The 17,205-nt window shown below is 54.9% G+C and overlaps 1 protein-coding gene across 1 annotated transcript in view; it reads left to right on the top strand.

The window, feature by feature from the left end:
• LOC129323825 (sterol 26-hydroxylase, mitochondrial-like) overlaps positions 1-17,205 on the top strand; it is a 70,156-nt gene that overhangs the window by 35,413 nt on the left and 17,538 nt on the right. The window contains exons 3-5 of the mRNA XM_054970567.1: positions 4,509-4,708; positions 4,985-5,182; positions 6,233-6,396. Coding sequence (XP_054826542.1) covers positions 4,509-4,708; positions 4,985-5,182; positions 6,233-6,396 — 562 coding nt within the window. The remainder of the gene's footprint in view (positions 1-4,508; positions 4,709-4,984; positions 5,183-6,232; positions 6,397-17,205) is intronic.

Raw genomic sequence — 17,205 nt, 5'->3', positions numbered from 1 at the left:
CCTCTTTTATGTACAACACCACTCCTCTTTTTTTCTTGTTAGAGGCCGCTACAAATTCTTTGCCCAATTTTCCAGATTTTAAATATTTTACATCCTGTTTTCTAATATGGGTCTCCTGCAAACAAACAATATCACATTTTTGTTTTAGTAGCCAATGAAAAATATTTTTCCTCTTATTCGGTGAGTTTAGTCCATTTACATTCCAAGATAATACTTTACACTCCATATTCATGGTTTTGTTGGTAAGTCTTTTTCATTGTCCTTGATAAATCTCTCCATCTCCCGCTCAGATCTGATGCGTTTTTTTGCCCCTCCAAACTCAAAGGACACTCCTTCCGGTAACTCCCATCTGTACCTGATATTCATGTCCTTCAAAGTCTGAATTAGCCCTCTATATTTTTTCCTGTCCAGTAACACTGATCTGGGCAGTTCCTTCATTATGATAATCGTCTTGCCATCAATCTCCAATGGATCTTGAAATTGTTTTGTCACAATCCTCTCTTTCATGTTTCTAGTTGTAAACTGCACAATCACATCCCTTGGTAGTTTCCTCTGGGTTGCAATTCTCGAGTTCACACGGTACGCCACATCTAGGATAGCCACAATTTCCTCCTCTTCCTTCCCCAGGTAATCAGCCAACACCTCAGTCATCTGTTCTTGCGCTGACTTCCCTTCCACTTCCGGCAGACCACGAAAACGAAGCTGCTTCTCCATGTGTTTGGTTTCTGCAACTGACATCCTCCCCTTCACCAGTCTCATCTCTGTTTGTTGCGTGTCTATTAAATTCTCCATCGCGTCTTCTACTGTTTTAACTCTCTGCTGCGTTCCTTGTAATTCACTACTAATCGTTTCCACGCCTTTTTTCACTTCTGACAGCTCCGACTTTACTGTCTGTGTAACTTCTTTGACCTCTTTAATAAGCTCCAGTTTCGTGTCCTTAAGTTCTTTCATCATGTCTATAAGTTTTTTGTCCAAATTTTCTATCGCCGATTGCCACTCTTTTTTCGACATCGTGGGGCTTGCTTTAGCTCGCTCCCACGAATCTGCTCTCTTCCTTAGCTCCGTGGCGTATATTTAAACGTTTTCCTTTTTTTCAAATGTCCCAATCTTTGCCAAAATTAATTTTTTTATATCCAAAATGTCGGGCGTCTTTTCTCTATGGTTTCTCTATGTTATTGTAATCCAAGATGGCCTACTTCCTCTTCCGCTGAAGCCGCGACCCTTCCCCTTTCAAAAATGGCGATTCCCTGCTTCCTGTCCGTCGGCAAGGGCCGCTTCCCTCCAGCCACTCTATTGTTGTTACGCACTTCCTGTCTCCCGTCTTCCCACAGCAGGTCTCGCGATGGTGTCTTTTTCCCACAGCTCCGAAACCACAGGTATTCAAAACAATAATCCAATTTTTGCAATAACTTCTTTAAATTTAGTCTCTTTTAAAATACAACTCCTGCCAAGTCTTCGCCTCCTTTTCACTAGTCTGTTGCAGTTTAAAAATCTACTTTCTTTCTTCTCTGTTTTTATCAATCTGTCCCGTTTCAAGAGATAGCGATCTTTACCTTCTCTTCAGCTTTCTCGGGTTGTAATCGCTGTTTCGATCTTAAATTCTCCTCTCGACTTCCCTCCCCGATCGAAGCTTGGGTATGTAGGTCTTATGCCAGCCGAATTGGCCCCAAAACTGCCGCAGAGATTATAGCCGACCCGTCGCAAGGTGGGACCTCAAGGATCAGGGGGGAGACTCCTTGTGTAGAGCCCCCCCTCGTCCGAGATCTAACTCACCCTAGGGTCTTGAGCGTTCTTTGCCTGCTCCCCGCCTGAGAGCAGTCGGCCGCGGGTTATTTTCACCCCTCCGGCCGGTTAAAACGGCAGTCCGGTCAGCTCCGCAAATGGAGCTGCGTTAGACCTCCATGAATCCCAAACCGGAAGTCGCCTTGCTTTCTTTCTCCAGATAAACAATTTAGCTTTCTGTGACTCTGGTTCAACGGATGTCTTATTCCCCATGTTGCTCTAATGGTTAAATTTTTACCGTTACACAATTGTTTGCTCTCTTTTCCCCTGGGTTTCTCTGTCAGTTCAAAGATATGCCCACATTCTCCACCAATCTGTTAGCTTGGTTACTAGCCAACAGTTTACCGTGCGAAAGGGGGGAATCTTTGATATATCTTCAACTGAGTCAGATTTTCCCAAATGAAGAGAGAGCAAGGTTACAACACAGGCCTGGACATAAATTTCAGTAAGTTTTATTTAAATCATTCTGCATAGGTTACATAGACTTTAAGTATCGTGGTACAGCATGGTTTTAGCATAGCAATAGCTTGATCAACAATACAACAAGAACAAGGCATAGTAAATCATCTTACCAATCCTGGAGATGTCCCAGAGATTCTTGTTGATGGAAAGAATGGGTGAGCGTTTGGCCAACCTGAAAGGAAAAGGAGAGAGATAGCAAGGAGGTATTCCTTCCTTTCTCTCCTCCTAGCTTCTTAGACTCCATGGTTTTCTTGCTCATTTTTATACAGTTTTGGCTTACATCAACCCATTCAAATTCACCAATGAGATTCTTCAGAGTCATTCCTGGCACTGGAAATCACCTAAAAATTGCAGCATTTGCAGATTTTGCGCTGAGATCGTGACATCTGTAAAACGGTCAGGTCATTCTGATCCCTTAGTATTTGCTATCATTACTCATATGAATATCATGTATCAGCAAAAATCCCCTAGATCTTAGCTTATTGCCACGTTTCCATTCAAAGTTCATTTAGACTCCATTTTGTTTGGTTCAGTATATCCTTAGTTCCTTATGATTAAGGCCTATGTAATTGATATATGCATAGTGATTGCTGAGTTATTTCATGTAGAGATATAGTGAGATTGATTGAGCTGTGAATATATGGATATATGCATGCATGTACGTGTGATTCCAGCAATACAATCATGTGGTTAGTGTCAGCGTGATGTTATAGTCAAGGCAGTGTTTCTCAGTGACTTGAACTAGTATTTCTGAATGGTCTGAACTAAGTCTGCAATTGGTCAGTCAGTGTTTCCTCCTTTAAAACCAAAACTCTTTAAAAGAATCTCTCTTGCTGTGGATTTTTCCTCTTGTTCTCTCTTTAATTGTGTTCTCATGATTGCTAGTGTGTACACAGTGTTTTCCTTCTTTAGGCATAAGAGTAGATGTATGAATTACTGTGTTTTAACGTCTTTGAATCTTAAAAGAGAGAAAAGCTATCCGTTTAAAGTAAGCCTCTGAGCCCCTCCTTTTCTGCTAGGTTTCTGTGACACTGAGCATGATCAGGTTCTGGCCGACTGACAAGATACTGACCTGCTATCGATTTTTGCTTCTGTACACTGGCTAATGCAAACAGCAAAAGCAAACACTTTGTCCTTTCCCGTTCAGAATGTGTCATTTTGGAATTCGTCCCAAATGAGCATAGCTGTGTGTGTCAAGTAAAATAGTATGGTACTTTCCATACTTAAAAATGAATTCCAGGATCTTAGAAAATAGGCCGGCTTCACTTATACAGGAATACAACATCTAGATGGGCCCAATCTGAATTATGATTTCAACCCCCCCCCCCCGATTTTGGCATTTTCACCATCGTAACTCAGCGAATCGGTTCTGTCCATGGCAAGTGATCCAGCAGTCGGGAGTTTGCTAGTTCGGGACTTGATCGGATGGGTCAGTTTCTGTTCAGAATTGCAGACACTCTGGCACTAGTAATTAATTCCCGGGGCAACGGAGTCAGGGAAATGAGCTGTGTTTGCCCTCCTGTCGCCCTTGAAACACGAATGGAAGCCCACCTTTCCTTGATTAGCAGGCTTCTTTCCAAACACGGAGCAGCAACCCAGGGGAGGGAGGGGGAAGGGGGTGGGCACAAAGGAAAGGCAAAAGGCAGCGCAGGAGGCTGGGAGGCCGCCCGCGCCGTTTGCCTTCCCTCAGGACAAGGGGTGTGTGGGCAAGCCAGCCACCCCTTGTCCTGGGGAAAGGCAAAAGGCAGCGCAGGAGGCTGAGAGGCCACCTGCGCAATTCGTCTTTACCCAGCGCGCAACAGCCTGACTATGGTTGCTCTGGGTGCTGGCCTCCCCGATTCCCGATTTTGGACCGGAAACGAGACTTGATCGGTTAGAATTGGGAACCTGCGTTGGGCTGCAGCCCAGATCCACAATCGGCTTAATCAGGATTTATTTTTGGATCGTGCCCATGTCTAGTTACACACGCTGATTTGGGGTCCACCCTTCCCCCCACATTTAGCATTTCTGTCTGAGTTGTGGCAGATACTAGTTAGGAAGATTCAAGAGAGGGGCTTTCTAGCTGTTTCAAAGATGTTGAATCATGGTAATGCTAACAAGCCTGACTTGTTTTTTGGACCTGGGGTATCTTGACACAGTGGCTCAAATGGGGGGACTTAATGAATTATCTCAGCTCACTTCCCACAGGTTGCTAGAGGAAAGCTTTCTTTTTCAGTCTGGTTCTGCCTAATGGGGCACCAAAGTGAGATGAGTTCTCTCCGCAGGGAAGGGGAACGCTGGTATCACTTACGCCAGGTGCTGAACAAGAGGATGCTGAAACCTTCAGAGGCTGTGCTGTATGCTGATGTCATCAATGAAGTGGTGACTGACTTGATGGTGCACCTGCAGAATGAGAGGGAGAAGAGTCCTTGTGGGGTGGTAGTCCAGGATGTTGCCAACCAGCTCTACCGATTTGCCCTGGAAGGTATTTTCAGAGAGGAAGGGAGATGGGTGTGGCAAGTGGTTCAGTTGAGTATATGCTTGGATTGGATATCCACTGTTGTTGAGGGAAAGCGTTATGTGGTGTTAGCACTGCTACAAATGATCTGTATGGCTATTGGCTAATAGCAGCTGGCTGAATGATTGGCGGGTTCTGGACATATTGAAATCAGCACAACAGGACATCACAAGTCTCCCTTTTTCTTTTCTATAAAAGATACAGCCTTATTTGTTCCCTTCTCTCATTTTCCTTTCCTGCTAGGCATTTCTTACATTCTCTTTGAGACCCGTATTGGCTGCCTGCAAAAGCAAATACCTGCAAAAACCCAGGTCTTCATAAATTCGATTGGTCTCATGTTTAAGAATTTCGTTTTTGTCAATGCCTTGCCCAAGTGGACCCGGGAGGTGCTGCCTTTCTGGAACCGCTATCTGGAGAGTTGGGATACCATCTTTGCTTTTGGTAAGAAAAAACCCAAAGCTTGATCTGTGGGAAGGCCTTGCTCCATGTCCCGCCCTTTTTAGGACTGCAATGGTTCCTCGAAGTAGCACCCATTCTCTGAAATGCTATCCCTCGCAAAGTGCATTGAGTCCCCTCTCACTGATAACCTTTCCGCACCATGTAAAAACCTGGCTTTTTCAGAATGTTTTTTCTGCATACTGACATGTTCTGTTTTTTAATAGGGGCATTTTTCTTAATATTTGTAGCTTGCACTTTTATTATTTTTTATTGTAGACTTATGAAGGTTTTATAGTGAACTGCAATGATTTCTATTCTGGATTTTATGCCTTTTTGGGTATCATAAGAACAACAGAGAATCTGGGTTGTATATATTTAAATAAATAGATATGGGAAGGTATTGAATCTTTTACTCTACCTGCCCACTGAGGATATAGCACATGCTCCAGCACTTAGTTTTTCCATATTTATTAGGCATAGAGAATGCCATATTTTCTTCCCTTCTCCTAATGCCTTCCTGCTATGTAGGTATGATTCTATAGTGATTTCTTGAAGGGGAGGATCCTCTGCCATGTCCACAATCAATTGTGTTTTTGGAAGCCAGATGGTAGAGAGGTACACAATGTTTTCAGCTATCAGCTTCCTTTATTTTTTAGCATATGATTTGCCAGCCAAATGACTAAGAGGCTGGGCATGGGCTCCCCAGATAAGTCTCTGCTACCCACACATTCCAATGAAAGATGTGCATTGCCTCCTTCTCTGTTCTCTTCTTCCAAACTCCCTTGCTCTATTTTCCAAATGCCGCATGGGCTACCTTTTTTCTTTTGTTTCTTCTCCAAAGTTCCCCTGCTATTCTATACGATCAGTTCCTTGTACGTGTGGTTGCTGACATTTTAAAAGCAGTACCTCTGCTGGAGGGTATGTACTGAACATAAGAAAGACTAGCTTGCCCCTGAAAGTTGGAAAGGTGATGGAAATTCTGTCTGCATAAACTATACCCACTGGATTTGGCACCTGCATTTAAAACATGTAGTGTGATCCTTTGGTTCCTAGGCCAAAAATTAATTGATAAACGAATGGAGGAAATCGCAGCTCAGCTAGAAGAAGGAGAAAATCCAAAAGGAGAATATCTAACCTATCTGTTGTCAAGTGGGAAACTAACCATCAAGGAAGTGTCTGGCAGTGTGGCTGAATTACTCATGGCTGGCGTGGACACAGTATGTCCCTTCTTTTTTATTTATTTCTTTATTTATAGCACTGTGGTTGGAGGCTGGATTCTAAAAGCTTGTTCTAGGGATATGCTTCAGCTGACTATTGGCAATTATCCATTTACAGTAGTATTGCAAAGGCAGGGATTGGCTAGCTTACTTATTAGAGTTCCTGGCTATAAATGAAAAGTGTCAGGGCTTGCCACCGCTGCCACTGGGCGTGGCACTGGGCGGTCTGCTCCTGACGTCATAGGGGGGCCAGGGATTCTGCAGGACCCTGCTCTGTGGAAGGAGGGGCGGTATACCTCACCCAGACTCCCTCTCAGTCCACTCGCTGGCCTGCTCAACCTGGCCTGCTTACCCTCTGCGTCCTCTTTCACTTCTTCCTCCCAGAGCTCTCCTCCAAACCTCCACGCTTGCATCGCACCGCTCTCACTCCACATCATCACTCCCTACTCACACCCACCACCACAGGGCTCTTCCCAGCCAGCTTTTATAGGGCTTCCTTCTACTGTCCCACCCCTCTTCCAGCCTGGTCTTGGGTTGCACCAAGCAGTCGCAGCTGGGGTAGCTGATCTGGCCCCACTGACCAGCACCAGCTGTGCCTTGTTCCCTGGCTGCCCAGCCTCCCTGCCTTGGCTGATTGCTGCAGGCCTGTCCAGCTGCAGTCCCCTGGCTAGCAGCCCGGCCTGCCTGGCTGAGCTGATGGCTGAAGGTGGGTCCAGCTGCGGCTCCTTGGCTGGTTGCCCAGGGCTTCCTGCAGAGTGCCTCCAATAGCCCCACCTGGAGTGGCTTGGCTTTTGGCAACTCCTGGGCCAGGCTACTATTTTCTAGCTGGGGCGTGGCTTTGGGTTGTTGGGGCTGCTGCTGCTTCTCCTCCTCAGGTAAGGTTTTTGGGTGGGTGACTGCTGGGCCCCCAACCCCTCTGCCCTTGCCCCCTTCTGCCTTGCTTAGTCCCCTTTCCTTCCCCAGGGGAGTGGGACTCGCTGGCCTCCTTCTGTCTCCCCCTGCCTCCTGAGGCTCTGGGCCTTTGCCCCTTGCCCCTGGCACAGGCAGGTTCTGGCTCCATTTGCCCATGGGAGGGGTTGACCTGCTGTCCCCCGGCTGCCCCCTCTGCTTGCCAGTCAGACCGGTTGACCTATTGTCTGCTGGCTGACCAGTTGACCTGCTGTTCCCTCTTGTCAAGTCTGGGGGCTGGGGCTCAGACCCCGGACACACACCCCCACTTGGCTTTGAGTTGTGGGGGTCCGGTTCAGCCTCGAACATGCGGGACATGAAGTCCGCGTCCACATGCCGTGCCCCCTGGCGGTATTTGATGGTGAATTGGAAGGGTAGGAGGGAGAGGTACCACCGCAGCACCCTGGGGTTGTGCGCCTTCATGCGATGGAGCCACTGCAGGGGTGCATGGTCTGTCAGCAGTACAAAGGGGTTGTTGGCCAGGTAGTACTGCAGGGCCCCCACCGCCCACTTGACCGCTAGGGCCTCCCGCTCCACTGTGGCATAGCGCTTCTCGGCGGGCTGGAGCTTCCGGCTTAGGAACAGAATTGGGACATCCACGCCATCCCGCTCCTGGGTCAGCACAGCCCCGAGGCCGGTGTCCGAGGCGTCTGTGGCCAGTGTGAAGGGCTGGTCAAAGTCCGGGTTCCATAGGGCCGTGGCATTGGAGAGGGCTAACCGCAGGTCCTTAAAAGCTGCCTCTAGTTCTGGGGTCCACCGGACTTGGTTGGGCAGCCCCTTCCTTAAGCTGTCCGTCAGGGGCGCCGCTCGGGAGGCAAAGTGGGGGATGAACCGCCCGTAATACCCCAGCAGTCCTAGGAATCGCCGAACCTGCTTCTTGGTCTTGGGCTGTGGGGCGTCGGCTATTGAGGCCACCTTGTCCGGTGGTGGCCTGACTCGTCCTCCCCCGACCACAAAGCCCAGGTATTGGAGTTCCTGGAACCCCAGGTGGCTCTTTTTTGGGTTCGCCCTTAGTCCAGCTCGTTGGAGGGCCCTTAAGACGGCTTCCAGGTGTTGGAGGTGGGTGGGCCAGTCGGGGCTGAAGATAATAATATCATCAATGTACGCCATGGCATACGCCCGGCACTCTCCCAGCACCTGGTCCACCAGCCGCTGAAAGGTGGCTGCTGCCCCATGCAGGCCAAACGGCATCTTCTTGAATTGGAAGAGGCCTTGGGGGGTGGCAAAGGCCGTCTTCTCCCGGTCCTCCGGCCGTACGGGCACCTGCCAGTAGCCCTTTGTTAAGTCCAGGGCCGACAGGTAGCGGGCGGACCCCAGGTGGTCCACCAGCACGTCTGCTCGGGGCATGGGGTAGGCGTCGAACTGGGCCACCTTATTCAGTTCACGATAGTCAATGCAAAACCGGGTGGTCCCATCTGGCTTGGGCACCAGGACTATCGGGCTCCTCCAGGCACTTCGTGAGGGTTCGATTACACCCAGCCGGAGCATCTCGTTTGTCTCCTTCTCCACTGCCTCCCACCGCTTCCTGGGGATGGGGCGCCAGGTAGCCCGGGCTGTCTGCCCCGGGCTGGTCGGGATGGCATGTTGAATAAGGCTGGTGCTGCCCGGCCTGCGGGAGAAGACCCCGGTAACCCGTGCACAGAGGTCTCGTAGCTGGGCCCGTTGAGCTGGATCGAGCTGGGGGTCTACCTTGGGCTCCTCGAACTCTGGGGCTTCGGAGGTCCATGGCAGCTCACTGTCAGGAAGCTCCAACGGGTCCTCAGCCACGCCACACTCCTCTTCTGGGCGCTCATGCCACCGCTTCAGGAGATTCACATGCAGGGTCCTCCGCCGACGCTGGCCAACCCCGCACTGGACTTCGTAAGTAGTGGGGCCCAGCACCCTCCGAATCGGGTAGGGGCCCCTCCAGGGGTCCCCTTCCTCTCTGGGGAATACCGAGTGGTGCACCAGGACCTTCTCTCCCGCCTGGAAGGCCCTCATCCGTGCACCCCGGTCGTAGGTGGCTTTCTGCTTCGCCTGGGTGCGAGTCAGTCTGCGGTTCGCCTCGGCTTGGGACTGTTGCACCCGGTTACGGAGTTGGCTTATGTACTCCCGTGTGGTGGGCGCAGGGCTGCTGGCCTGGGGCGCCCAGCGTTCTGTCAGCCGGGAGAGCATCCCTCTTGGCTTGCGCCCATACAGCAGCTCGAACGGGCTGAAGCCAGTGGAGGCCTGCGGGGTCTCCCTGAGGGCAAACATGAGTGGGTCGATGTACAGGTCCCACTGATGAGGCTTCTCCCGTGTCATCTTCTTCAGGGCCTCTTTGATGGTCTGGTTCAGCCGCTCTGCCAAACCGTCTGTCTGAGGGTGATAAGCCGAGGTGAACACCTGCCGGATCCCCAAACTCTGGCAGAGTTGGCGCATGGCGGTGGCACGGAACGGGCCTCCTCGATCTGTCAAGATTTCATCCGGCAGCCCCACCATCGCGAAGAACTTGGACAGTGCCCGGACCACCCCCGGGGTCTGCATGGTCCTCAGCGGGATGACTTCAGGGAACCGTGTGGCGTAGTCCACAATCACCAGGGCAAAGCGGTGGCCCCGGGGTGTGCGTGGCAGCGGTTCGATGAAGTCCATCGCGATGCGTTGGAAGGGCGTCCCCATGACGGGTAGTGGGGAGAGGGGGGCCTTCGGTGGGCGGCGGGCTGCCACCCGCTGGCAGGTGGGACACGAGCGGCAGTGGGCCTTCACGTCGGCATTCACGGAGGGCCAGTAGAACTGCTCAAGGATCTTCTTCAGGGTCTTGTGGTGCCCCAGATGCCCGGCCCACGCATGCTCATGGGCCGTGCGGAGGACTTCGGCCCGGTAGGCAGTCGGCACCAATAGCTGGCGGACCTCCCCCTGGCCACTTGGGGCGCGAGCTATGCGAACCCAAACCCCTCCTTGCTTCTCGATGCGCGGGAGCCGTTGGGACCTCCGCTCATCCCGCACTAGCTCCTCCTCACGAGCTGCTGTCTCTCGTAAGCGCTGCAAGGACTCATCTGCCCCTTGGGCGTCACAGAATGGGCGATCGGCCGGGGGCCCAGCTGGGTCTCCAGTCCGTGGTTCTGCTCCTGGTCTGGTGGAGGGACCCTCTCCCGGGTCGTCGGCCTCCTCCACTTGCAGAGCGGTGGCAACTTGGGGGTCTGTCAATTCCCCTGCCGCCTTCAGCCGAGACCCGGCGATCCCTGGGGTGTCTCCTCCCAATTTCTTCGCTGCCTGCTGGAGGAGCCTGAAGAACCCCGGGGCATCTCTTCCCAGCAGCATTGGCATGGGTAGGTGAGCTAACTGGGCAACTTCCATTTGGTGGCAGACCCCTAGGTACTCTATCGTGATTAGGGCCGTAGGGTACGGCTGGGTGCAGCCCATCACATCCGTCACCGGTATCCAGCGGTGCACTGGGGTAGCAGCTGGGAGGAGCTGGGGCCGAATTGCTGAGACTGCACTCCCAGAGTCTAATAGGGCTTGTAGGATCAGCCGGCCTATCTTCACGGTGGCGCATAGACTCTGCACCCGCTTGCCAGGCGGTGGGTTATTTTCCCAAACGAGGGCACAAACCCTTGGCAAGGCCTCTGTGAGCGCGCCGGCTTGCAACCGCAGCTCCGCTGTCTGTGCTAGTTCCACTGGAGCGGCTGGGTAGGCTGCCTCCAGCTTTCCCCACATCCTATCCTGGCGTTCCTCCAGCCACAGTCCAAGCTCCGCTGTGGCGGCGGCCTTGGGAGGCCGCCCCTTGACTGGCGCCTGCGTCGGAACGTCTCTCCCCGTACGGGCCACCAACTTGTCAGGGCTTGCCACCGCTGCCACTGGGCGTGGCACTGGGCGGTCTGCTCCTGACGTCATAGGGGGGCCAGGGATTCTGCAGGACCCTGCTCTGTGGAAGGAGGGGCGGTATACCTCACCCAGACTCCCTCTCAGTCCACTCGCTGGCCTGCTCAACCTGGCCTGCTTACCCTCTGCGTCCTCTTTCACTTCTTCCTCCCAGAGCTCTCCTCCAAACCTCCACGCTTGCATCGCACCGCTCTCACTCCACATCATCACTCCCTACTCACACCCACCACCACAGGGCTCTTCCCAGCCAGCTTTTATAGGGCTTCCTTCTACTGTCCCACCCCTCTTCCAGCCTGGTCTTGGGTTGCACCAAGCAGTCGCAGCTGGGGTAGCTGATCTGGCCCCACTGACCAGCACCAGCTGTGCCTTGTTCCCTGGCTGCCCAGCCTCCCTGCCTTGGCTGATTGCTGCAGGCCTGTCCAGCTGCAGTCCCCTGGCTAGCAGCCCGGCCTGCCTGGCTGAGCTGATGGCTGAAGGTGGGTCCAGCTGCGGCTCCTTGGCTGGTTGCCCAGGGCTTCCTGCAGAGTGCCTCCAATAGCCCCACCTGGAGTGGCTTGGCTTTTGGCAACTCCTGGGCCAGGCTACTATTTTCTAGCTGGGGCGTGGCTTTGGGTTGTTGGGGCTGCTGCTGCTTCTCCTCCTCAGGTAAGGTTTTTGGGTGGGTGACTGCTGGGCCCCCAACCCCTCTGCCCTTGCCCCCTTCTGCCTTGCTTAGTCCCCTTTCCTTCCCCAGGGGAGTGGGACTCGCTGGCCTCCTTCTGTCTCCCCCTGCCTCCTGAGGCTCTGGGCCTTTGCCCCTTGCCCCTGGCACAGGCAGGTTCTGGCTCCATTTGCCCATGGGAGGGGTTGACCTGCTGTCCCCCGGCTGCCCCCTCTGCTTGCCAGTCAGACCGGTTGACCTATTGTCTGCTGGCTGACCAGTTGACCTGCTGTTCCCTCTTGTCAAGTCTGGGGGCTGGGGCTCAGACCCCGGACACACACCCCCACTTGGCTTTGAGTTGTGGGGGTCCGGTTCAGCCTCGAACATGCGGGACATGAAGTCCGCGTCCACATGCCGTGCCCCCTGGCGGTATTTGATGGTGAATTGGAAGGGTAGGAGGGAGAGGTACCACCGCAGCACCCTGGGGTTGTGCGCCTTCATGCGATGGAGCCACTGCAGGGGTGCATGGTCTGTCAGCAGTACAAAGGGGTTGTTGGCCAGGTAGTACTGCAGGGCCCCCACCGCCCACTTGACCGCTAGGGCCTCCCGCTCCACTGTGGCATAGCGCTTCTCGGCGGGCTGGAGCTTCCGGCTTAGGAACAGAATTGGGACATCCACGCCATCCCGCTCCTGGGTCAGCACAGCCCCGAGGCCGGTGTCCGAGGCGTCTGTGGCCAGTGTGAAGGGCTGGTCAAAGTCCGGGTTCCATAGGGCCGTGGCATTGGAGAGGGCTAACCGCAGGTCCTTAAAAGCTGCCTCTAGTTCTGGGGTCCACCGGACTTGGTTGGGCAGCCCCTTCCTTAAGCTGTCCGTCAGGGGCGCCGCTCGGGAGGCAAAGTGGGGGATGAACCGCCCGTAATACCCCAGCAGTCCTAGGAATCGCCGAACCTGCTTCTTGGTCTTGGGCTGTGGGGCGTCGGCTATTGAGGCCACCTTGTCCGGTGGTGGCCTGACTCGTCCTCCCCCGACCACAAAGCCCAGGTATTGGAGTTCCTGGAACCCCAGGTGGCTCTTTTTTGGGTTCGCCCTTAGTCCAGCTCGTTGGAGGGCCCTTAAGACGGCTTCCAGGTGTTGGAGGTGGGTGGGCCAGTCGGGGCTGAAGATAATAATATCATCAATGTACGCCATGGCATACGCCCGGCACTCTCCCAGCACCTGGTCCACCAGCCGCTGAAAGGTGGCTGCTGCCCCATGCAGGCCAAACGGCATCTTCTTGAATTGGAAGAGGCCTTGGGGGGTGGCAAAGGCCGTCTTCTCCCGGTCCTCCGGCCGTACGGGCACCTGCCAGTAGCCCTTTGTTAAGTCCAGGGCCGACAGGTAGCGGGCGGACCCCAGGTGGTCCACCAGCACGTCTGCTCGGGGCATGGGGTAGGCGTCGAACTGGGCCACCTTATTCAGTTCACGATAGTCAATGCAAAACCGGGTGGTCCCATCTGGCTTGGGCACCAGGACTATCGGGCTCCTCCAGGCACTTCGTGAGGGTTCGATTACACCCAGCCGGAGCATCTCGTTTGTCTCCTTCTCCACTGCCTCCCACCGCTTCCTGGGGATGGGGCGCCAGGTAGCCCGGGCTGTCTGCCCCGGGCTGGTCGGGATGGCATGTTGAATAAGGCTGGTGCTGCCCGGCCTGCGGGAGAAGACCCCGGTAACCCGTGCACAGAGGTCTCGTAGCTGGGCCCGTTGAGCTGGATCGAGCTGGGGGTCTACCTTGGGCTCCTCGAACTCTGGGGCTTCGGAGGTCCATGGCAGCTCACTGTCAGGAAGCTCCAACGGGTCCTCAGCCACGCCACACTCCTCTTCTGGGCGCTCATGCCACCGCTTCAGGAGATTCACATGCAGGGTCCTCCGCCGACGCCGGCCAACCCCGCACTGGACTTCGTAAGTAGTGGGGCCCAGCACCCTCCGAATCGGGTAGGGGCCCCTCCAGGGGTCCCCTTCCTCTCTGGGGAATACCGAGTGGTGCACCAGGACCTTCTCTCCCGCCTGGAAGGCCCTCATCCGTGCACCCCGGTCGTAGGTGGCTTTCTGCTTCGCCTGGGTGCGAGTCAGTCTGCGGTTCGCCTCGGCTTGGGACTGTTGCACCCGGTTACGGAGTTGGCTTATGTACTCCCGTGTGGTGGGCGCAGGGCTGCTGGCCTGGGGCGCCCAGCGTTCTGTCAGCCGGGAGAGCATCCCTCTTGGCTTGCGCCCATACAGCAGCTCGAACGGGCTGAAGCCAGTGGAGGCCTGCGGGGTCTCCCTGAGGGCAAACATGAGTGGGTCGATGTACAGGTCCCACTGATGAGGCTTCTCCCGTGTCATCTTCTTCAGGGCCTCTTTGATGGTCTGGTTCAGCCGCTCTGCCAAACCGTCTGTCTGAGGGTGATAAGCCGAGGTGAACACCTGCCGGATCCCCAAACTCTGGCAGAGTTGGCGCATGGCGGTGGCACGGAACGGGCCTCCTCGATCTGTCAAGATTTCATCCGGCAGCCCCACCATCGCGAAGAACTTGGACAGTGCCCGGACCACCCCCGGGGTCTGCATGGTCCTCAGCGGGATGACTTCAGGGAACCGTGTGGCGTAGTCCACAATCACCAGGGCAAAGCGGTGGCCCCGGGGTGTGCGTGGCAGCGGTCCGATGAAGTCCATCGCGATGCGTTGGAAGGGCGTCCCCATGACGGGTAGTGGGGAGAGGGGGGCCTTCGGTGGGCGGCGGGCTGCCACCCGCTGGCAGGTGGGACACGAGCGGCAGTGGGCCTTCACGTCGGCATTCACGGAGGGCCAGTAGAACTGCTCAAGGATCTTCTTCAGGGTCTTGTGGTGCCCCAGATGCCCGGCCCACGCATGCTCATGGGCCGTGCGGAGGACTTCGGCCCGGTAGGCAGTCGGCACCAATAGCTGGCGGACCTCCCCCTGGCCACTTGGGGCGCGAGCTATGCGAACCCAAACCCCTCCTTGCTTCTCGATGCGCGGGAGCCGTTGGGACCTCCGCTCATCCCGCACTAGCTCCTCCTCACGAGCTGCTGTCTCTCGTAAGCGCTGCAAGGACTCATCTGCCCCTTGGGCGTCACAGAATGGGCGATCGGCCGGGGGCCCAGCTGGGTCTCCAGTCCGTGGTTCTGCTCCTGGTCTGGTGGAGGGACCCTCTCCCGGGTCGTAGGCCTCCTCCACTTGCAGAGCGGTGGCAACTTGGGGGTCTGTCAATTCCCCTGCCGCCTTCAGCCGAGACCCGGCGATCCCTGGGGTGTCTCCTCCCAATTTCTTCGCTGCCTGCTGGAGGAGCCTGAAGAACCCCGGGGCATCTCTTCCCAGCAGCATTGGCATGGGTAGGTGAGCTAACTGGGCAACTTCCATTTGGTGGCAGACCCCTAGGTACTCTATCGTGATTAGGGCCGTAGGGTACGGCTGGGTGCGGCCCATCACATCCGTCACCGGTATCCAGCGGTGCACTGGGGTAGCAGCTGGGAGGAGCTGGGGCCGAATTGCTGAGACTGCACTCCCAGAGTCTAACAGGGCTTGTAGGATCAGCCGGCCTATCTTCACGGTGGCGCATAGACTCTGCACCCGCTTGCCAGGCGGTGGGTTATTTTCCCAAACGAGGGCACAAACCCTTGGCAAGGCCTCTGTGAGCGCGCCGGCTTGCAACCGCAGCTCCGCTGTCTGTGCTAGTTCCACTGGAGCGGCTGGGTAGGCTGCCTCCAGCTTTCCCCACATCCTATCCTGGCGTTCCTCCAGCCACAGTCCAAGCTCCGCTGTGGCGGCGGCCTTGGGAGGCCGCCCCTTGACTGGCGCCTGCGTCGGAACGTCTCTCCCCGTACGGGCCACCAACTTGTCAGGGCTTGCCACCGCTGCCACTGGGCGTGGCACTGGGCGGTCTGCTCCTGACGTCATAGGGGGGCCAGGGATTCTGCAGGACCCTGCTCTGTGGAAGGAGGGGCGGTATACCTCACCCAGACTCCCTCTCAGTCCACTCGCTGGCCTGCTCAACCTGGCCTGCTTACCCTCTGCGTCCTCTTTCACTTCTTCCTCCCAGAGCTCTCCTCCAAACCTCCACGCTTGCATCGCACCGCTCTCACTCCACATCATCACTCCCTACTCACACCCACCACCACAGGGCTCTTCCCAGCCAGCTTTTATAGGGCTTCCTTCTACTGTCCCACCCCTCTTCCAGCCTGGTCTTGGGTTGCACCAAGCAGTCGCAGCTGGGGTAGCTGATCTGGCCCCACTGACCAGCACCAGCTGTGCCTTGTTCCCTGGCTGCCCAGCCTCCCTGCCTTGGCTGATTGCTGCAGGCCTGTCCAGCTGCAGTCCCCTGGCTAGCAGCCCGGCCTGCCTGGCTGAGCTGATGGCTGAAGGTGGGTCCAGCTGCGGCTCCTTGGCTGGTTGCCCAGGGCTTCCTGCAGAGTGCCTCCAATAGCCCCACCTGGAGTGGCTTGGCTTTTGGCAACTCCTGGGCCAGGCTACTATTTTCTAGCTGGGGCGTGGCTTTGGGTTGTTGGGGCTGCTGCTGCTTCTCCTCCTCAGGTAAGGTTTTTGGGTGGGTGACTGCTGGGCCCCCAACCCCTCTGCCCTTGCCCCCTTCTGCCTTGCTTAGTCCCCTTTCCTTCCCCAGGGGAGTGGGACTCGCTGGCCTCCTTCTGTCTCCCCCTGCCTCCTGAGGCTCTGGGCCTTTGCCCCTTGCCCCTGGCACAGGCAGGTTCTGGCTCCATTTGCCCATGGGAGGGGTTGACCTGCTGTCCCCCGGCTGCCCCCTCTGCTTGCCAGTCAGACCGGTTGACCTATTGTCTGCTGGCTGACCAGTTGACCTGCTGTTCCCTCTTGTCAAGTCTGGGGGCTGGGGCTCAGACCCCGGACAAAAAGTACTTGACTTCACTTCAATAAGAGGTTTCTAGGGCCATCTGCAGAGGTGGCACTGCATAAAGGAACAGAAACTTGAAAGGGCCTGTATATTATTTTGCTGTGTACTGTAGAAATCCATTGGAGGTTGTTTTTCTAACTCTTGCTTTCCAATCAGCCATCCTTATTGAAGGGCAAATGGAATAATCAGTTTAGTTACCACCTTGAGATTTCCTTGCCTGCACCTTTTTGCCATTTTTCCAACAGGTCTGTTGCAAAGCTCTTATCACTGACATGAATAGCACCTACTAAGCTATATAATTTATTGTTTTAAAAGTAATTTGTATTTCTTTCCTGTCATCTCCCTGACTCCATTGGAAGCCAGCAATGTCTTCATATCCTGTAATCTGCATGCAGATCAGCATACACATACGATTATCTGTGACCTCTGCATTAACCACCCCCACCCATAACTCTTCTGCATTAGACAGGGAGACTCACACCCT

The sequence above is a fragment of the Eublepharis macularius genome, chromosome 2, assembly GCF_028583425.1.
Source record: "Eublepharis macularius isolate TG4126 chromosome 2, MPM_Emac_v1.0, whole genome shotgun sequence".
Lineage (NCBI taxonomy): Eukaryota > Metazoa > Chordata > Lepidosauria > Squamata > Eublepharidae > Eublepharis > Eublepharis macularius.
This window is presented reverse-complemented; position numbering and strand designations above follow the sequence as displayed.